This window comes from Scyliorhinus torazame, chromosome 18 (genome assembly GCF_047496885.1).
Source record: "Scyliorhinus torazame isolate Kashiwa2021f chromosome 18, sScyTor2.1, whole genome shotgun sequence".
Lineage (NCBI taxonomy): Eukaryota > Metazoa > Chordata > Chondrichthyes > Carcharhiniformes > Scyliorhinidae > Scyliorhinus > Scyliorhinus torazame.
This window is the reverse complement of record NC_092724.1, coordinates 155,925,510-155,948,224: the sequence shown is the minus strand read 5'-3', so window position 1 is coordinate 155,948,224 and position 22,715 is coordinate 155,925,510. Positions and strand designations below refer to the sequence as shown.

General features: G+C 50.3%; 1 protein-coding gene across 1 annotated transcript in view; it reads right to left on the bottom strand.

Annotated features, from left to right (window-relative positions):
• Positions 1-4,111: 4,111 nt before the first annotated feature.
• LOC140394871 (platelet endothelial cell adhesion molecule-like) overlaps positions 4,112-22,715 on the bottom strand; it is a 37,860-nt gene continuing 19,256 nt past the window's right edge. The window contains exons 4-6 of the mRNA XM_072482021.1: positions 20,360-20,647; positions 13,913-14,191; positions 4,112-5,646 (exon numbers count right to left, since the gene is read on the bottom strand). Of these exons, the coding sequence (XP_072338122.1) occupies positions 5,558-5,646; positions 13,913-14,191; positions 20,360-20,647 (656 nt within the window). The 3' untranslated portion in view covers positions 4,112-5,557. The remainder of the gene's footprint in view (positions 5,647-13,912; positions 14,192-20,359; positions 20,648-22,715) is intronic.

Here is a 22,715-nt window from a genome sequence, read left to right as displayed (position 1 = left end):
CATGGCTGCCCTCTCACAGGAGGCCATGAGCCAGTGCCAGCGCCAGATGGCAGAGGCACTCAACGCCATGGCCCAGTCTCAGCAGGCCATGGCCCAGTCTCAACAGTCCATAGCCCAGTCTCTGCAGGCCATGGCCCAGTCTCAGCAGGCCATGGCCCAGTCTCAGCAGGCCATCGGTGAGGGCATCGGCGCCATTGCCCATGTGCGAGCCGGCGTTGCACAGTCACAGACAGGGATTGCCAATCCCCTGAGCTCCATGGCTGCAAACCTGCAGACCCCTGTCGATACCAGCACGGGCCTCCAGGACTGGCAGCGCCAGATGTCGGGGGGGGCGTCGGATGGCCAGTCCGTTCGCATCCCCCACCCATGTAGAGGCCTGGGGCCATCGGGCACCTGGGGGAGGAGGAGGTGCTGTGGTCCGTCCCGGGTCCCCCTGTAGGGGAGGTCCCGGAACACCGCGACACCTCGGACTCCCCCCCCTTCCGTCCCAGGTGCATCGGGTGGGCAATGGGCAGGACAGGCTGGCAGCTCGCCATCCCAGTCGCCCGGGCCGCAGCCTGGGTCATCTAGGCCAGGACGCCCCAGGAAACGGCCGCCAAAGGGATCCCGTGTCAGAGGGCAGGAATCACAGGAGTCCACCTCCAGTTCTGCTGTACCGTCTGGGGAACCACGGAGACGTAGTCATAGGGTCCGTAAGGCCAAATAATTAGACACTGAGTAAGTTGGCACGGGTGCAAGGCACAGATGAGTTTTAGGGGCTAGGGCACGTGCATGAACTCCTTTTGTGATTAAAGTCAATATTACACCTACAGAAGCTGCCTTTGTGCTCTGTCCAAAGCGTGCGGGGGTGTCATGTACGTTGAGCGCAAGTGTGTGTGTGAGGGGTGGTCTTATCTCAGCCCCAGGTGAGTCTGTCCCCTTCCCCCTGGGCCGCCATCAACATCCCCCCAGGCAGAGGACGGGACCGTGCGCTGCAGTGTCACAGCCGCATGCAGGGATGGTCCGGGTGGATGGTGGTACTGTGGCCATGGGTCAGACATAGTCCAACGATGTGGAGCCAGGAGCTCATTGCAGGGCGGGTTGTCATCATCCTCCATGGCCTGCAATAGACACGCATCCACCGGCAACTGTGTGAGCCCGGCCGTTGTGCCGCAGGTGGATCGGCAATGGGGGGTGGTGTGCATGCGGGTGGGGTGGGTGGGGTTGGGGAGGGGGGTGAGGGTGCTGGGTGGGTGGATGGGTGGGGGGTGGGGGTGGTCGGCTGTTGCCATGGTGTGCGGTCTGTGGCCATACTACCCGATTCCCACGCCCATCTAGTCAGTGAAGCGGGCGGCTATCAGCCTGTCCCGTGCCCGCTGGCCCAGCCGGTAACGGTGGACAGCCACCCACCCTTGTCTAGCCCATCTGCCCTGACCATTGCCCCCATCCCCCTCATCTGGGGAGGACTGCGCCTCTTCCTGCTGCTCCTCCACTCTGCCCTCCTCTGCCTGCGGCACATCGCCCCTCTGCTGAGCTATATTCAGGGGGTTGGATAGGGTGGACAGTGAGAGCCTTCTCCCGCGGATGGATATGGCTGGCACGAGGGGACATAACTTTAAACTGAGGGGTAATAGATATAGGACAGAGGTCAGAGGTAGGTTCTTTACGCAAAGAGTAGTGAGGCCGTGGAATGCCCTACCTGCTACAGTGGTGAACTCGCCAACATTGAGGGCATTTAAAAGTTTATTGGATAAACATATGGATGATAATGGCATAGTGTAGGTTGGATGGCTTTTGTTTCGGTGCAACATCGTGGGCCGAAGGGCCTGTACTGCGCTGTATTGTTCTATGTTCTATATTGTGCAGGACGCAGCACACCACAATGATGCGGCCGACCCTATCTGACCGATACTGGAGGTCGCCCCCAGAGAGGTCCAGGCACCTGAAACGCATCTTCAGCACACCAAAGCACCTCTCTATCACTCCCCTTGTCGCTACATGGGCATCATTGTAGCGGTTCTTCGCCTCATTGCGTGGCCTCAGTATAGGCGTCATCAGCCACGATCGCTATGGGTAGCCCCTGTCGCCCAGCAACCAGCCCCTCAGCTGGGGATGGCGTCCCTCGTACATGCCGGTGATGTATGACCGCGACAACACGTATGAGTCGTGTACACTCCCCGGGTACCGGGCGCAGACGTGCAGGATCATCATGTGGTGGTCGCAGACCACCTGTATGTTCATCGAATAGCTCCCCTTCCTATTGGTGAACACGGCCCTGTTATCTGCAGATGGCCGCAAGGTGATGTGCATCCCATCAATCGCGCTCTGGACCATGGGGAACCCGGCCACGGCAGAGAAGCCCACGGCCCGGGCATCTTGGCTGGCCCGGTCCACAGGGAAGCGGATGTAACGGTGCGCCATGGCATTTAGGGCGTCTGTCACTGCCCGGATGCACCGGTGCACCGATGTCTGCGATATGCCGGACAGGTCCCCACAGGTGCCTGGAATGACCCCGTTGCATAAAAGTTCAGGGCCACCGTAACCTTGACGGACACGGGGAGAGGGTGTCCCCCGCCAGTGCCACGCGGTGACAGGTGTGCCAGCAGGTGGCAGATGTGTGCCACGGTTTCCCGCCTCATCCGGAGTCTCCTCCTGCATTCTCGGTCCGTGAGGTCCTGGTTTGACTGCCGGGGCCAGTACGCACGGGGAGCCCTCGGGTGCCTCCGTTGCCGTTGGGCCGTGACGTCCTCCTCCCCCTCCTCGTCCTGTCGGTCAGGTGTCCCTCCAGCCTGGTCGGCTGCCGCCTGCCGCTCTGCGGCAGCCTGCGCCGCCTCTCTGGCACGCTCCTCCTCCTCATCCAGGGCAACATGGACATTAGCGGCTGCCACCACGGCGGCCAACATCGCTGGCTGATCGGAAAACATGACGGCCTGGTGGGGGGGGGGGAACGACGACATGTCATCATTGCCCATACCCCCTCCTCCCCCCAGCCAGGTGGCATGGACCGCATGGGTCCGACTGTTGGAGGCTGGCACCTGGCCAGGTGGACCAACTCACTTGCACCCCCCTCCCCCCCCCCCACGTCCCTCCGCGGCACGGACCCCATCCCCCTCCCCGGCACGGACTCCCCCCCTCCCCCTCCCCGGCACGGACCCCATCCCCCTCCCCGGCACGGAACCCCCCCATCCTCCTCCCCAGCACGGACCCCATCCCCCTCCCCGGAACGGATCCCACCCCCCTCCCCGGCACGGACCCCCCCCCGGCAGTCATCCTCCCGTCCCCGGACCTCAACCCCCCTCCTGGCACTCCCCCGGAACCCAGCCCACTCTAACCCCCCCCCCCCCCCGCCACGCACACACACACAAAACCTTACACACACCTCCCCCCCACACATTCAGACTGCGGCCACGCCATCGCCTCTCCAGCGGCCAACCCCCCAGGCCGTCACCCACCTCCACGCTGGTCAGCGTAAACCTTGAGCACTGGTTGACGCTGATTGAAAGGTGGTTTGATTTACGCCGACGTGACCCGCCATCACGTCGGCGGGACTTCGGCCCATCCGGACAGGAGAATATCGGCAGCCCCAAAATCCATTGCCTTGCGCCCACACGTGCCATTCTCCAAGATGTGTGCCGCAATTGACGCCCCGCCGACTTTTCTCCCTTCAGAGAATTCGGCGGGGGCGGAATTCACGGCGGCCAACGGCCATTCTCCGACCCGGTTGGGGGTCGGAGAATCTCGCCCCAGATATCCACTTCCTCTTCAAACCAACTCATTCTCCATCATTCCCCAGCCCCCACCATTCACACCTCCTCGGCACGCCAAAACCTGCCTAAACCGGTTCAGCAAGCCACAACCCCAGCCCCTCCCCCCACCTTGCTCCCGCTCACTAGCGAACTGCAGCTTGCTAGCGAGGGAGCCCCTCCACCAGAGCCCCCTCCAAAAGAAATTGAAACCTCTCCACCCCACCCAACCACCACGAAGCACCCCACCAAAAGGCAACCCCCAACACTCTTCCACCCCCACCAAGTACCCATAATCAACGCAAGGGCATCAAAACACCTGGACTAACAGAAAAAACAGGAAAATATAACTTTATCAAACATTTGTCCCCAACCAACCCCAACCCCCCATCACCAAGCTCCAGTTCCAGTCCTTCTGCCTTTACGAATGCCTCCGCCTCCGCCATCATCTCAAAGTAATGGGCCGTCGGGATGTGCGTAACCCTCAATTTCACCGGGTAGACCACTCCGAAGTGTACTCCACTCTTGTACAATGCCGCTTTTGCCCTGTTAAAGGTCGCCCGCCTCTTGAGATTATTTTTTCCAGCGTGCTGCACCCTTCCTGTGATTTTGTCGCGTTGTTTGTTAAAATGTAAAACTTCAATAAATGTTTATTTTAACAAAAATAAGGGGTTGCCTGTTTAAAACGGAGATGAGGTGAAATATTTTCTCTCAGAGGGTCATGAGTCTCTGGAACTCTCTTCCTGAAAAGGTGTTGGAAGCAGAATTTGAATGTTTTTACGGCAGAGGTGGACAGACAGAGGGAGGCGGGATGCAGATTTGAGGTTCCCATCAGATCAGTCATGTCCTTATTAAATGGCGGAGCAGGCTCGAGGGGCTGAATGGCTGCCTCCTGCTGCTTGTAGGTATGTTTTGTTCAGCTGAGGTGCTTTTGCCTTCCTTTTACTGTTTTCAGGGTTAGTGCAAGTACTATGAACTGCATTGTTGGAGGAGTCCTAACACCTTATTGGGAGTCAGGAGGCCTGTGAGTAGAAAGCCTGCAGTTCCCTCATCAGGCTTACAGTTTGAGTGAGGAGAGAGGGAGCACAGAGAGCAGGAAGTTGTGTACAGAGGGAGGAGTGCCCTCGATGAAGCTAACCCCCCCCCATGGTGTTTTGGAGCCATGATGATTTCAAATGTCTTTGTCGCTCTCATTGCCTCTGCTGTATCTACTTGCCGGTCCTGTCTTGTCAGCATCACCTAGTGTGCCACAGAGATGGGCACATTCTCCTGAAAATTGCCATTCCCTACAAAGGATATACTGAATGTGTAATATTTTCTTTCATTTCCCATGTTTTTCAGGCAATCCATGTGCTATATTATTGCCTAAACGTAACAACATTTCTCAAAGCATCACAAAAACTTCAAAGCAATTTGTAAAATGCATGCACAAACGTGAAAATGTCATAATAGTTAAACATTACGATAAAATCATTTTTGGGCTGATAATCGCGGGGAAAAAAAATCTTGAGGGTCCATCTTAACGTTCCGAGAAAATATCTTCAATCTGAGAGTGATTTCCTGGCCAGGTTGCAAAAGCAGAAGGTTCTCCGCGTCCCATTGCAGCCCTTCTCGACGTGAATAAGAAACTTGCTGCCCACCGTACGGAATTCCTGTGGGAGCACGTGGTTTCTCAGCCAGCAACAGGGAAACTCATTCCAATGATAGCATTGCACACATCCAAGGCCATTGGCAATGATGCTTGAAATGTACGGCACTAATGGTGGATGATTCTCGCAGCCCATCCAATTCATGTCCAGTTGATAAACACGGATCGGTGGCTTGTCTGAGCTTTGTTAGTTGGAATAGATGGTGCTGGCACCGAGGAGCAGTGTGCTAACCAAAATCCAGGCCACTGGGACTGGTGCTGCAACTCGAGAACGAACTGTTTAAAGAAAACACACAGTAATAGACATCTTTAGCATCCAGTATTAGACACGCGGAACACTAAATCAGCGAGAGAGTAACACTATTTTATCAAGATGAAGGGCAGAATCTTGTACAGGCAACAGGTGTCTCAGCCACCTCCTTGAAGAGCTTCAAGACCCCTGTTCCACCTCTTTTCTGGAAGGCACTTGTGCCACTCAGGCACTTCACGGGCCAGTGGCGGGTCTCCTCCAGGATTGAAAGCCCTGGAACAGGAGTCTGACCTGCTGAGAGCTGCCGGCCTGATTCTGTAATCAGCAGAGCCTGAGGCCTCAGATTAATGATGGACCCAGGCACAGATGAGCGATGGTGGGGAGGGGGGCCAGCAGCAAGGGCAAGGGGTCGCCTACCAAGCCCCCACTTCCTGATATTGGGTCCCTCGATAACGAACTGAGTACTTTTAAATGAGGTACACCCCCTGCACCTCCCTAAACGCCCTGACGGGAGACCGGAAGCAAACACTTCAGGGTTTGCTTATCGTGCTCTGCAAATGGTGAATCCTCCACCCATTGCTGCCTCAATACCAGTGGTAGTGGGATAAGGCCCTTGAGTGGGCATCAATTGCCCTCTTAAGGACTCAATTGGTTGTAGGCCTTTCCCATCACAGCCTTAACTGGGATGGAGGCGGGAAGGTGGCAGGATCCCCAGTGACCACTCTCCTGCCTGATTAAATTATCCTCCTGCCGCGTAACTCACCACAAGGCAGGGGACAAGATTCAACCCAAAATGTTGATTAAAGGGCAAATCTATTTCATGTATTGGCTCAGACGAAAGCTAGTATATGTTCACTGGGAAGGAAAAAGCTGCATTTTTACAGCAGTTTTCATGCTCAACCGCGTGTTTCTTGACGGCGTGCCGTTCGCTGGTGCCGGGATTCTCTATCCCCGCCGCTTGTCAATGGGATTTCCCTTTGAAGTCACCCCAAGCCGGTGGGAAACCATCGGGCGGGAGTGCACTGCCAGCGGGAATCCCAACGGCAGGAGAACTCGGCGTTTAGTCTTTGTTGTAACCTGGGGAAACGTAGAGGAGTGCAATATTGCTTTTTATGTTTAAAAAAAAATGTAATTTGTGTCACTGGGTCCAAGTTTTAACGACTTGCAACTTTAAAACTGAGTTAAATCTACTTTTAACGTTAACAATTATATGTTGGGGACTTCCGGTGGCGACGATGAGGGAGTAAGTCGCGCATTTGGTGGCTCTCGCTCCGGTCAGACTTTTAGACCTTTTCCTCCGACTTTTTCGAACTTTTGAGCGCTGGAGGGGAAAACAACAGCACTGTAGATCTGGATCCATACAGAGTTGTATGGACTTAAGGAGTAGAAGGGAGCAAGAACAGGCGAAGAAGGGGCTGAACAAAGGTGGTGTGGAAGTTCAAGTGGGAGGAAAGATGGCCGACGAACGGGCCATGGAACGGACGGTCCAGACAGCACTGGACAACATGCTGAAGGTCATGAAGGAGAGCTTTGCAGCACTGAAGCGGGATAATTTGGAACCGCTTCAGAAAGTGGTGGAGCGACGGGACCAAAGGCTGGACGCCCAGGATAAGAAGGTCCAGCTATTGGAGAAGACAGTGGAGGAGCAGGCGGATTTCCAAATGGAAGCGGACGTAGAAATTAGAAAGTTGAAGAAGCAACAATCAAGGCTGATGGGCAGGCTGGAGGACCTGGAAAATAGGTCTCGCCGGCAGAATCTGAGAATCATTGGGCTCCCGGAGGGGGCCGAGGGAGTGGATGCCACGGCATATGTGGCAGATATGCTGCAGAAGCTGGTTGGGGATGATTTCTTCCCGCGTCCGTTGGAGCTGGACAGGGCACACAGAGTGCAGGCGAGGCCAAATAGAGACGGTAGTGGATGGGGCAGGGAACCGGGTTGGAGACCCGGCAGGATTGAACAGGGTATTCAGGGACTTTTACAGCAAGCTATATACCTCGGAACGCCCACGGGGACGGAGGGGGTGAGGCGCTTCTTAGATGGGCTGACCTTCCCAAAGATGGGCAGGGGAATGATAGAGGTGCTGGGGGCCCCGATTAGGGCTGAAGAAGTAATGGGGGGCCTGAAGATGACAATCCTCCCGAGATTCCTGTTTATTTTTCAATGTTCCTGTTTTCATTCTGTGGTCCTTCTTTAAAAGGATCAATAAAATCATCCTGGGATTTTTTTGGGCAGGGAGGTCCCCGCGGGCAAAGAGGGGGATGCTGGAGCGGAACCCTAGCGAGGGGTACTGGCGTTGCCGAACCTCAACAACTACTACTGGGCGGCTAACATAGCCATGATAAGGAAATGGATGGTGGGTACGGGGACGGTTTGGGGGCGGGTGGAGGCTGCTGCGTGCAGGGGCACCAGCTTGGCAGCCCTGGTCACGGCTCCTCTGCCGCTCCCGCTGGCCAGGTACTCCACCAGCCCGATAGTGGTGGCGGCTCTGCGATTTGGGGCCAATGGAGGAAGCATGCGGGGGAAGTGGGAGCGTCGGTCTGGTCCCTAATATGAGACAACCACCGATTTGTCCCGGGGAAGATGGATGGCGGGTTTCAAGCGTGGCGGAAGGCGGGGGGTGGGAAGGATGGGCGACTTGTTCCTGGAAGGGAGCTTCGCGAGCATGAGGGCGCTGGAGGAGAGGTTCAGGCTGGCAAGGGGAAATTACTTTCGGTACATGCAGGTGCGGGATTTTGTACGTAGACAGGTCCCGTCCTTTCCACGCCTTCTGCCACGGGGGATCCAGGACAGGGTAGTATCCAGGGGAGAGGTAGGAGAGGGGCAAATCTCGGATATTTATAAGGAGCTTATGGGAGCTGAGGACACAGGGACCGAGGAACTGAAACTCAAGTGGGAGGAGGAGCTTGGTGGTAATCATCAGCGGGGGAAGATGGGGGGGGGTGGTGTTTAGAATAGTGTCGAGTAGGGGGGAAGAATAGGCGGGTCTATTTGCGAGAGAGGAACTGTTATTTGCACTATGTTTTTGTCATTGATATTTGCACACTAATGTCACTGTTTACAATGCCAAAAATACCTCAATAAAATTGTTTGTTAAAAAAAACAATTATTTGTTGATTAATATTCAGAGGCCAGTAAATAACCTCAGCGTATAATTCATGTTCCTTGTGCAGAGCGTGACACTGGGCTGATATTATTGCAAAAATACATTATTTTAGGGGCACTTGGTGTGCAAATGCATGTATAAGGTCATGAAAGTTTCACTGAACGGTTTCCATTGACAGTAGGCGTATAGCAGGTTCACATTTGTTAGGTGCTGAGGTTTTCATGTGGTGAACATTGGCATGCCCACTTATTTTCTACATTTCGCATGTGTAGACCTTGAGCTTCCTGTGTGGAAATGGGGTGTTCGTCGCTGCCTTTTTCTGCTAAACAGCTGCAGTTTCAGATATGCACTGCTGAGCTTAGACCAAACCGCAGTAAACACGTTTGCCCAAGATTTTGCTTTTTACTTTATTTCAAGAACTGTTTGAATTGATATTCTTCATATTGTTTTCTTCATAGGACCGTGCATGGCTGATTGAATAGCATTTTCACTCACCTGCTCGCCCTCTGGAAAATAGCGCACGCTGACGATACTCTGAAAAGGAGGCGACTATATTTGTGTAACTCCTTGTTGGTATTAATGGTGAAGTGTTTTCTAGGTGCTGCATCAAGCTGCAGCTGGAGGTAGGCATAACTCGTATCCAACTCTGAGACAAATGGCACAGCCCATTTTGCGAATTGTACCGGGCGTATGATGCCAGGATTCCCTAGTTGCTCCAATTCGGTCTCTACTTTGGTGATTAGGGCGTAGGGGACTGACCATGCTCTGAAGCACTTGGGTAGGGCCTCCAGGTCTACATACATTTTCACCCTAGTACCGTTAATTCTTCCCAGGCCTTCCTGGAACTTCGCCGGATCCTTCCCTATGACTTTGTATAAGTTGCTCGTGCCCATCTTAAAAATCTGTTGCTAATCCAGGTGGAATTTTTGCAGCCAGTCTCTTCCCAGAAGGCTGGGTCCTGGTCCTTGTGCAGCTATTAAAGGGAGTCAGACCGTCTGCTGCTCATGTGTGACCGAGGTCACGGTGGTTCCTACCGTGTGTAATGGCTCCCCTGTGCATGTGGCTAAGCTGGGCCTGATATCTCGCAGGCCCAGGGGCTCAATGCCCACTCAGTTGCCTGAAAGTCTGTCCGCTATAATGGAGACGGCGGCTCCTGTGTCTATGTCAACGTCCAGGGGTGACCATTGGCCTGGAGTTTGATCTGGATTGGGCCACTTAAAGGGCAGTGATGCAATTCAATTGCATGAACTCTTCCTGTTCGGGCTGGTTGATTTGTAAAGCCCGGGCCTCAGGTGGCTTTGTCTTCCGGCCTGGATGGCACGCGTTCTGCCTATTCTGGCAGCCTTGCCTTGGGTGTGCCCTATGACCACAGGTGTGCAAACTCTGTGATTGCTCTCCGTGTCCTCCAGGGAGGCTTCCCACCTGTTTTGGTATCGTGCGACCATAGACCCCTCTCCTGACATATTGTGCCTGAGTGTTGACTTGGTGGCAGGCGGGTCACATGCCCATGGAGAAACCAGTTCTCCTGTATGCGGGTTGCCCAATGCTAAGGATGGAGTTCCTGGGCACCGTTTTCGGCACTTTCACAAGACGGTACCAATTCTATGGCTCTTTTAAGGTCCAGGGTAGGTTCCGCCAGCAATTTTCTCTGCTTTGCAACATTATTTATCCCACGTACTAGTCGGTCCCGAAGCATCTCGGAGATGGACCATCCATACTCACAGTGTTACGCCAGTTTCCGAAGTCTTGTGAGGAATTCTGTGACTGATTTTCCGGGGTTCTTCCAGCCACGTTGAATGTATAATATTGCAGTATCACAGATGGTCAGGTTTTTTTTTTATTTGGTCATGGGACGTGTGCGTCGGAGGCTGCGCCAGCATTTATTGCCCATCCCTAGTTGCCCTTGAGGGGCAGTTAAGACTCAACCACATTGCTGTGGGTCTGGAGTCACATATAGGCCAGGCCAGACCAGGTAAGGACGGCAGATTTCCTTCCCTAAAGGACATTAGTGAACCAGATGGGGTTTTACGACAATCGACAATGGTTTCATGGTCATCACTAGAATTTTAATTCCAGATTTTTATTGAATTCAAACTTCACCATCTGTAGTGACGGGATTTGAACCTGGGACCCAAGAGTACTCTGGGTCTTTGGGTTCCAGTGACAATAACACTACACCACTACCTCCCCGCATCAATTCTGTTTATTGAAGGACTTTGAGTCCTTCAGTCCTGGGGCTGCCGGGTAAGTCAGGCTTTTAATGATGCCGAACATTGCGAATCCGTAAGTGGTCAGGAGAATCATCTTCTGTCGGTCTTCGCCTTCTAAGCCATTTGCCTGAAAGAGGTATTGCATTCTGTCAGCATACTGGGGCCAATCTTCCACGCCCGCATCATATGGCACTATTTTACCAAATGGTGGCATTTTCAGATTCTCTTTGTCTTTTTCTTACTGGAATCATTTGACTATGGAGAGGCTGTCCAGAATCTTTTTCTTGTTCCTCATCAACAGTGTGATAATCCAGGAGTCACAAGGAGGAAGGCTAACGTAGTTTATTTACAATACAAAAGTAAAGCCATTGCCGTGGCATACAGCAATAGAGTCCCAACCCGGGACTACCAGCACTGCCGGTCCAGGTAACGGCCGGCATTCAAAGGGCTCAGTTAACGAGTCCCAGCTGGGCGGGCCTCCACCTGCTATCAGGGAAACTCGTATTCCACAAGCCCCACGTAGAGATCACACCAAGCATTAGTGACCACACCAATTAGTGATCACACCATCAGAGATCACACCAAGCATTGGTTGTTAGCATAGCTGTTGGCTATAGTCATTCCCCCATTGGTTTCTCCATGACAACACCTCGACCAAACAGCACCCTTTACTCCTGTAGTATTAAAAAAGTAATTCTTGTGTTTCTCCTGTGCGTGTAAAATGAAAAGCTTCGGCAAAATGCCTCTCTTTCCAGCAATTTTCAAGTTCTGTATTACCGAGTGATTGTTTAACCAATCGTACCGTACCAGGATTTCTGGTACATTTCCACGCAGAAGAATTTATGCAAAAATTCTTTTACAGTTACGGTAATAATAATAATCTTTATTAGTGTCACAAGTAGGCTTACATTAACACAATGAAGTTACTGTGAAAATCCCCTTCTCGCCACACTCCGGCGCCTGTTCAGATACACTGAGGGATAATTCAGAATGTCCCAGTAACTTACAGACTCTTTTTTTGTTCCATTTCTTTAAGTTGCAGTGTTTGATGCCTCACAGGAATATTTTCTACTGTGTTCACCATTAACTGAGATAAAGACTGGGATTCTCTATTTGGGAGACCATGCTCTCCCGCCAGAGCTGAATCGCATCTGTTTTACGTTCACACTGGGACCATAAATCAGGAAATGAGTCACAATCCTTAGCCATGCAAATTTACGCATGACGAAGATTGCGAGGGATTCCCTAGCGAAGCCCGCTATCGGGCCGCCATTTTGGGCAGGCAGCCTGATAATGAGGTCCAGCAGCTGGGCCCCCTCCCCCTTGCAACGCAATTCAGCTCCTGCACCACATCAAAGACAGCTAAGTGCTTTTGGTAGGGAAAAAGAGGCCGTGAGAACATTTAACTGGTTAGTTTCACAGCTGGGTACTTCAAAGCTCCTCCTGAAGGGAGATGAAGGAGTTGTATGTGTGGAAGCTGTCAATCACAGCCTAGTGAAAGCAATTTCACAGAGATATGAATGAAAAGCTTGCAGATGAAAGATCTGAGGGGGTGTAAACCAGGGAGTGGGGGGGGGGTCTGGTGGAGGTGGAGTGGGCAGGTCTTGCGTTGTGGGGGTGAGGGTGGCCCTCCGATGGACTTTGGGGGCAACTCCCTTAAAGGGTTACTCCTTGACTCACGGCGAGATCCACCACGTCAGGGCCATGTTTGCCAAGATCTGCACCAATTCTCGCACCAGAAGACCAGGGAATCATGTAGGCTTGGAGAAAATGGTGCCTGGCCCGTTAATAGGATGCAAAGGGGTCTTAATAACCCATTTGCACATTCCTGCTGGCACGGGGTGCGAACCTTGATCCCGCCACCAGTGGGGAGGTTGAAGCATCGGAATCGGTGCCAAACCCGTTTTCCCCCGGAAGCTGGATTCGTTGCCCGATCCTGAATCGTCCTTCCGGCGTTGCAAAACGGAGAATGCAGCCTAATAATATGATGGCCTGCTTCAGTAGCATTTAATTCATTTGATGTAAAGGTGCTTCTGATGCAGCTTTATAAAACTTGTAATATTATTATTATTATTATCGGATAGTATTCCTTCAACGCAGCACATGAAAGATACAGGAAACAGGCACTGCTATGAAAGAAAAACAAATTTAACCATAAGGTAAGTGGTGAAATTGGAAGCAAAAATTCCTGAATTAGTGAGGAATTTTTGAGCAGTCGAGAAGCCTGCCCTTGGGTACGGCAATCCTTTCCATCTGCGAGGGTCTTGGCAGTAGTCACAAATCTTTCTTTGGACACCTTATAGTTGGATCAGCAGGAAACGGAGGCTAAAAACTTCCCACTTTATACTAGGTTATATTAGCAATTTGTACAAAATCCTGCCATCGCACATTGTAATGTCTTCTGGCATCTGCTTCCTCTTCACTATATTTATGGATTGATACATAGAATTTACATACTATGTAATTACCAGAAATGATACAGTTACCAGAAAGAAGAAAATCCCACCCAGTGTCCCATGAAGCTTTTTACTATGTTAGTTTCCATTATAAATTTTATTTTTTTATTATTCGTTCATGTGGGCGCCGCTGACTCGGCCAGCATTTATTGCCCACCCTGGTTGCCCGCCCTGGTTGCCCACCCAGGTTGCCCGCCCTGGTTGCCCACCCAGGTTGCCCGCCCTGGTTGGAAGTGATGTTTTGGAATATTCTGGCCATGCAGGAAAATAAAGAGAAGGAATTTTCTTGGGTCTTTTTTTACTGCGCTGATGTGGTTTTGTTGGAATCCTGAGAGCAAGAGAAGCCTCAAGTAAACTCTAAGGACTGAATGGCCTCCTGCCGTTCCCAAGCCCTACGTTCCTAAACATGCATCACTGTCTGCAAACCCAACTCCGCTACCGGCTTTGGTTCCTCACACCAACAACATTGCTCAACCTTTATTGGCCTGTGTATTTTCCAAATCAAGTAAATATCAGTCTTACCTTTCACAATCACTTGTCTTTTTGTCATTTTCATTGCCTCCTTCCACTTTACCATGCACTCGTATTCTCCAGTATCATTTAGAGCTGCTGTTGTAGTAAATACTGCAGTAGTAGTATTGTAATTTGTGCTTATTGGAGTTGCATCCTTCACAATCAGTATTTCTGGTTGTACACCAAGGAACAAAGGTGTAAAATTAACTATGCATTGAATGGTGAGATTATCTCCTTCAAATATTCTGTCAGATGGTTCAATTTCAAGTACCGGATCAGAAAATGGATCTGAAATGTAAGTTAGATACAGTGAGTAAAAAGTGGGTAAAAATGCTGAGATCATTACAAAATTCACTTCTTTACTGGGGGATTTTTAATGTATTGCTTTCCTGATGCTCATTCTGTACAACCTCCTGGCCAAGAGCACAGCTGGAATGTTGCCAGCTGAGGAGAGCTGTTGATTTTCCTTTTTCTGTAGAAACCAGGAAACCCGTTGGACCTGAAAATCAATCAATGTCCTGCCAGCCTATCTTTTGTTCATTCATTTACAGGATGTGGGCTGTGCTGGTTAGGCCAGCAACTAATGCCCATCCTTAGTTGTCCTTGAGAAGGAGGTGGTGAGCTGCCTTCTTGAATCCCTGAGGTGTAGGTACATCCATGGCACTGTTCGGGTTAGAGTTCCAGGATTTTGACCCAGCAACGGTGAAGGAACAGTGAATATATTTGCAAGTCAGGACGGTGAATGACTTGGAGGGGAACCTCCAGGTGCTAGTGTTCCCATAGCTGCTGCCCTTGTCCTTCTAAATGATAGTGGTCGGGGGTTTGTAAGGTGCTGCCGAAGGAGCCTTGGCGAATTCTTGCAGTGCATCTTGTAGATGGTACACACAGCTGTTACTGTTCCTCAATGGTAGAGGGAGTGAATATTTGTGGAAGGGGTGCCAATCAAGCTGGCAGCTTCATCCTGGATGGAGTTGAGTTTCTTGAGTGTTGTTGTAGCTACACTCACCCGATCAAATGAAAAGTATTCCACTATATGCCTGACATGTGCCCTGTAGATGGTGGACAGGCTTTGGGGAGTCAGGCGGTTAGTTACTCATCACAGGATTCCTAGCCTCTGACCTGTTCTCGTAGCTACAGTATTTATATGGCTAGTTCAGTTGAGTTTCTGGTCATGGTAACCCCAGGATAGTGGGGGATTCAGTGATGGTAAAGCCATTGAATGTAAAGATTAGATTCTCTCTTGTTGGAAATGGTCTTTGTCTGGCACTTGTGTGGCGCAAATGTTACTTAAGAACATAAGAACTAGGAGCACGAGTAGGACATCTGGCTCCTCGAGCCTGCTCCGCCATTCAATGAGATCATGGCTGATCTTTTGTGGACTCAGCTCCACTTTCCGGCCCGAACACCATAACCCTTAATCCTTTTATTCTTCAAAAAACTATCTATCTTTATCTTAAAAACATTTAATGAAGGAGCCTCAACTGCTTCACTGGGCAAGGAATTCCATAGATTCACAACCCTTTGGGTGAAGAAGTTCCTCCTAAGCTCAGTCCTAAATCTACTTCCCCTTATTTTGAGGCTATGCCCCCTAGTTCTGCTTTCACCCGCCAGTGGAAACAACCTGCCCGCATCTATCCTATCTATTCCCTTCATAATTTTATATGTTTTGATAAGATCCCCCCGCATCTTTCTAAATTCCAACGAGTTCAGTCCCAGTCTACTCAACTCTCCTCGTAATCCAACCTCTTCAGCTCTGGGATTAATTTAGTGAATCTCCTCTGCACACCCTCCAGCGCCAGTACGTCCTTTCTCAGGTAAGGAGACCAAAACTGAACACAATACCCCACGTGTGGCCTCACTAACACCTTATACAATTGCAGCATAACCTCCCTAGTCTTAAACTCCACCCCTCTAGCAATGAAGGACAAAACTCCATTTGCCTTCTTAATCACTTGTTATACCTGTAAACCAACTTTTTGCACTAGCACACCCAGGTTTCTCTGCACCGCAGCATGTTTTAATATTTTATCATTTAAATAATAATCCCTTTTGCTGTTATTCCTACCAAAATGGATAAACTCACATTTGTAAACATTGTATATCCAAATCCCTCTGCAGACTTCCGGTATCCTCTGCACTTTTTGCTTTACCACTCATCTTAGTGTCATCTGCAAACTTGGACACGTTGCACTTGGTCCCCAACTCCAAATCATCTATTTAAATTGTGAACAATTGTGGGCCCAACACTGATCCCTGAGGGACACCACTAGCTACTGATTGCCATCCAGAGAAACACACATTAATCCCCACTCTTTGCTTTCTATTAATTAACCAATCCTCTATCCATGCTACTACTTTACCCTTAATGCCATGCATCTTTATCAAATGCAGCAACCTTTTGTGTGGCATCTTGTCAAAAGCTTTCTGGAAATCCAGATATACCACATCCATTGGCTCCCCGTTATCTACAGCACTGGTAATGCCCTCAAAGAATTCCACTAAATTCACATGGATCTATCATGCCACATGTGCAAAGCTGTCCTCAGTAGTATCTTGTGCCAAGATTCTGGAATTAAATTGCTTTTAAGGTCTCCTTTGCTTTGTGCTGTCTGTCCCTCCCGGAACCTGCCACTGTCACACATATGAAATGAAATGAAATGAAAATCGCTTATTGTCACGAGTAGGCTTCAATGAAGTTACTGTGAAAAGCCCCTGGTGGTGGGAAGCAGATTTAGGACTGAGCTTAGGAGGAACTTCTTCACCCAAAGGGTTGTGAATCTATGGAATTCCTTGCCCAGTGAAGCAGTTGAGGCTCCTTCATTAAATGTTTTTACGATAAAGATAGATAGTTTTTTGAAGAAGAAAGGGATGAAGGGTTATGGTGTTCGGGCCGGAAAGTGGAGCTGAGTCCACAAAAGATCAGCTATGATCTCATTGAATGGCGGAGCAGGCTCGAGGAGCCAGATGGCCTACTCCTGCTCCTAGTGCTTGTGTTCTTATGAATAATATTTTTATTTATTCATGGCTATGGTCATCACTGGCAAGGTCAGCATTCATTACCCATCCCTGAAAGGACTGTGATGATGAGCTACCTTCTTGAATCTCTGGAGTCTGTCTGGTGTAGAAACACCAACAGTGCTGCGATAGAATGAGTTCCAGAGTTTTGAACCAATGACAGTAAAAGAACGGCGATTTATTCCAAGTCAGGGTGGTGTGCGACTCTGAAGGAAACTTGCTGGTGGTGGTGATGTACCTGCTAGCTTTTGTCTTCTCAGTGGTGGAGGGCGTGTGCTTGGAAGGAGCCTTGGTAACTTGCTCATGTCCATCTTGTGCATTGGTGATGGAAAAGACAGATGTTGAATGTAGTGGTGAGGTACCAATCAAGTGGACTGCTTTTCCCTGGATGGGGTCAAGATTCTTTGATACTTTTGGAGGTTCATTCATCCAGAGAATTGGAGAGTATTCCATCACACTCCTGACTTGTACTTTGCAGATGATGGAAAGGCTTCAGGGAGTCAGAAGATGAGAAACCCGACACAAAATCCCCAGCCTTTGACCTGCTCTTGTAGTCAAAGTATTTCTATGGCTAGTGCAGTTCAACCTCTGATCAATGGTAACCCCCTGGATGTTGATATTTGGGGATTCAAAGAACAAAGAGCTACAGCACAGGAACAAGTCCTTCAGCCCTCCGAGCCTGCACTTATCATGCTGCCCGTCTAAACTAAAATCTTCTACACTTCCGGGGTCCGTATCCCTCTATTCCCATCCTATTCATGTATTTGTCAAGATACCCCTTAAACGTCACTATCATCCTTGTTTCCACCACCTCCTCCGGCAGCAAGTTCCAGGCACCCACCACCCTCTGTGTAAAAAACTTACCTCATACATCTCCTCTAAACCTTGCCCCTCGCACCTTAAACCTATGTCCCCTAGTAATTGACCCCTCTACCCTGGGAAAAAGTCTCTGACTATCCACTCTGTCTATGCCGCTCATAATTTTGTAGACCTCTATCAGGTCGCCCCTCAACCTCCTTCATTCCAGTGAGAACAAACCATGTTTATTCAACGTCTCCTCATAGCTAATGCCTTCCATACCAGGCAACATCCTGGTAAATCTCTTCTGCACCTTTCTAAAGCCTCCACATCCTTCTGGTAGTGTGGCGACCAGAATTGAACACTATACTCTAAGTGTGGCCTAACTAAGGTTCTATACAGCTGCAGCTACAATGGGCAACTGTACTGTAATCATTCTATAATTAATTCTGTGATTCTATGCATTGGATGCACTGCAGCAACACACCAAGGCTCCTATGTCAACACCTTCCAAACCCGCAACATCTACCAGCTAGAAAGACAACGGCCGCAGACACATGAGAGTACCAGCCTCTGCATTATTTTTTGGAGGAACTGTAAGAAGCCTTGGTGAGCTGCTGCAGTGTGTCCCCACAGTGAATCCTCACCTGCTTCAGAGCGCTGATAGTAGAACAGAGTGATAACTGGCATAGCAAAATTTAATAAAAAGTGTGTAATAGCCATTTAGAGCTGTAAGTGTTGCAGAAAAGCAAGTGGTGACAACAGGAACAATTGTTTGTGAACAGGAAATGCAACTTATTCAATACAATATCAAAATCTAAAGAAAGTCATTTACTCCCCTTCAACTCTCAGATTCCGTGCCAATTCTACCAAACCTGGATAGTGGGCTGGATTCTCCCCTGGCAGTGTGCTCTTGGCGGTGTGCCGTTCCTTGGCGGTAGGATTCGCTATTCCTGCCGCTTGTCAATGGGATTTCCCATTGAAGCCACCCCACGCCACCAGGAAACCTGCAGGTGAGGGTGCGCCGCCGGCGGGAAATGTGAATTGCAACAACCAGAGAACTCTGGCCAGTGTGTGTAGAAGTGTCAATGGACTTGAAATGGACTCTGTTTCTCTCTCTACAGATGCCGCCTGACCTGCTGAGTTTATCCAGAATTTTCTCTCAACAATGGTAATTTATCACGGCGCCGAGGTCCCAGGTTCGATCCCGGCTCTGGGTCACTGTCCGTGTGGAGTTTGCACATTCTCCCCGTGTTTGCGTGGGTTTCACCCCCACAACCCAAAGATGTGCAGGTTAGGTGGATTGGCCACACTAAATTGCCCCTTCATTGGAACATAATGGGCCCGATTCTCCGCTCCGACAGCAGAGTGCTGGCACCAAAACGGGAGTGTTTCACTCCGCGGTTGGCGCCTGTTCCGGGACCCCATTCTGCGCCGTACAAGGGGGCCAGCAGGAGCGCAGCGGGAAGAGCGGGGGCGCGGCCTTGGAGCAGCGTCAGCGACGCGGCGCCACGCAATCAAAGCGTCACACATAAGGCGACGCGAGGGCACAGGCTGCCGATGGTGCAATATGGCGCCACGTCGAGCAGCGCCCCGGTTCACAGACCAATACTTGGAGACTCTCCTGGAGCCCTCGAGGAGAGGAGAGGACGTCTGTACCCTGGACCCGGACAGAGGGTCCCACCCAACGTGGCCCGGCGTCTGTGGAGGGAGGTGGGCATGGCCATCAGTGCCATCGCGGTGACACCCAGGACTGGCGAGCAGTGCTGCAAAAAGCTCAATGATTTACTGAGGGCAGCCAGGGTGAGTACCGAGCAATGTGCCCATGGCACCACCCCCCCCCCCCCCCCCCACATGTGTAACACCCACCTCTTCCCCAGGGGGACGGTACAACCACAGCCGAGACCCGCATGTCATGGGGTCTGTACGTTGGATCCACCCTGCCATGGCGGGCCGTGGCCGCCCACAGCCTTTGTCGCCCCCACCGCTCCTTCCCCACCCCCACCCCCGGATGTGTGGGCCACCCCCCATCCCCGGCAGCCTCCCCCACACCGCCCGCAGGCACGGCCGTGCCGCTCCCCCTCCCGGGCTCCCTACCCCCAACGCCGTCAACCGCCTCCTCCTGCAGCATCAGCCAGCACGACTGGCTGACATTGCTTTATACCATGTTAGAATGGCACCGGCGTGACATCCGGTCACGCCAGTGGGACTTCGGTCAATCTGGCCCGGAGAATCCCTGCTCCAACTGAGAATCGCCGCTGCGACCAATTTCGGTGATTCTCCGAGTGGCCGGGCGCAATGCGCGGGCGCCCGTTTTGCCACGCATCGGAGAATGGCGTCCCGGCTTTGGAGCGGCGATTCTCCGACCCGGCAGGAGGCCGGAGAATTCCGCCCAATAATTGGGTACTCTAAATTTAAATAAATATATAAATTTATGACAATCAACAATCATACTTTCCTGGACATCATTAGATTATTAATTCTGTGTTACGATTTGAACCCAGGCCCTCGGCCGGCATTACCCTGGGTCTCTGGATTACTAGTGACAATCCCACTACACCACCAATAGTATATAGAATTACAAGAATAGAAATAATAATATTTTAACTGCTCAGGTATTTCATGATGCCTGAGTTAACTTACCTTGGACAGTAATCTGCACTCTATTACTGCGAAGTGAGCTATCACTGATCCCACTCACTCGGACTTTACAACTGTAATTTTTGTCTGTATTTGCTATCACTTTCAGTTGGTGCACTGCAGATTTGTTATTGCTGTTTACGTCCTTCAAGCGCTGTGACTTTTGTCCTTTTTCTTTAAAGAATATGAATAGAAGAGGAGGAATTTCTTCAGATGCACAGCGCAGCACAATTGAATCTCCCACGGTCACATTCATCGGCTGTATGCTGAGTAGAGGCGTCTGTAACTTTCCTACGGTAAACAAACAGGAAATTATGACATTTTCTGCCATTTGAAATCATCTTTATGCCTAAGCAGATAGGGATAGCAATTCACGTACTGCCACTCCACTACCCACTCCCACACCCCTGCGCGTTCCTCGCTCACTAACGGACATCAGTGAGCAACAGTCTTTGTTAGTTTCGTGGTCACCATCACAAACTAGCTTTTTATTCCAGGCTTGTTTAATTAATGAAATTTAAGTGGAATTCAGTGTCATTCGCTTTTATATAACTAGAAAGTTCATGATCACTTAAACGTGTATAAAATGAAAAATACTGATTCCTGAGCTTCTCAAAATCAGGAGGCATCTAGATGGTCACTGTTCTCACATTAATCAGGAAGTGAAATGTAGGGAAGTGAATCTACTGTTGCCAATTTTGTGGATGACACACAAATAGGTGGGGAGGTAAGTGTTGAGGATGACAGAGTCTACAGAGGGATGTAGATGGGTTGAGTGAGTGGGCAACAACATGGCAGATGGAATATATTGTAGTAAAATGTAAACTTATGCACTTTGGTATGAAGAATAAAGGAGCTGAATATCATTTAAACGAAAAAAGACTGGAAATATGGAGCTGAGAGGGATTAGGGGGTCCTCGTGCATAAATCTCAAAAAGCCAGCATACAAGTTCAGCAGGTTATAGGGAAGGCAAATGCAATGAGGGCCTTTATTTCAAAGGGAATGGGGTATAAAAACATGGAAGTCTTGCTAAAACTATGCAAGGCACTAGTTAGACTACATCTGGAATACTGCAAACAGTTTTGGGCCCCTTGTCTAAGGAAAGATCATAGAATCATAGAATTTACAGTGCAGAAGGAGGCCATTCGGCCCATCGAGTCTGCACCGGCTCTTGGAAAGAGCACCCCACCCAAGGTCCACACCTCCACCCTATCCCCATAACCCAGTAACCACACCCAACAATTTTGGATACTATGGGCAATTTAGTATAGCCAATCCACCTAACCCGCACACCTTTGGACTGTGGGAGGAAACCGGAGCACCCGGAGGAAACCCACGCACACACGGGGAGGATGTGCAGACTCCGCACAGACAGTGACCCAAGCCGGAATCGAACCTGGGACCCTGGAGCTGTGAAGCATTTGTGCTATCCACAATGCTACCGTGCTGCCCAAAAAACCAACGGTTTCATGGTTACCATTCAACTTTTAGTTCAAGATTTTTTATTGAATTCAAATCTCACCTCTCTGCAGTGGCAGGATTTGAACCTGGGTCCCCGGAGCAGTACTCTGGGTCTCTGGTTTACTAGTCCAGTGACAATACCACTACACCACCACCTCCCCGTATATTGGCATTGGAGGCAGTCCAGAGTTTCACTAGATTGATTCCAGGTAAAATGGGATTTTCTTATGAGGAGAGGTTGAGTAAGTTATGCCTGTACTCATTGGAGTTTAGAGTACCCAATTATTTATTTTCTTCCAATTAAGGGGCAATTTAGCGTGGCCAATCCACCTAGCCTGCACATCGTTTTGGGTTGTGGGGGTGAAACCCATGCAAACACAGGGGGGAATGTGCAAACTCCACATGGACAGTGATCCAGGGCCAGGATTCGAACCCGGGTCCTCAGTGCTGTAGTCCCAGTGCTAACCACTGCGCCGCATGCCGCCCTCTCAATGGAGTTTAGAAGAATGAGAGGCGACCTTATTGGGACGGATTAGATTCTCAGGGGGCTCGACAGGGTGGATGCTGAGAGGTTGTTTCCCCTTACGGGCGAGTCTGGGACCTGGGGGTATAACCTCAGAGTAAGTGGTCGCTCATTTAAGACAAAGATGAGGAGGAATTTCTTCATTCAGAGTGCAATGACTCAATGGAATTCTTTATTGCGGAGAGCTGTGGAGATTGGAACATTAAGTATTTTCAAGGCTGAGATGGACAGATTTTTAATTAGCATGGGAATCGAGGCTTTAGGGATAAAGTGGCAAAGTGGAGTTGAGGCAGATTCAATGAGTGAAAAGGCCTACTTCAACTCCTATGTCTGATGGCCCTGGTCACGGAGCTATCAATTTGTCTCAGCGATAT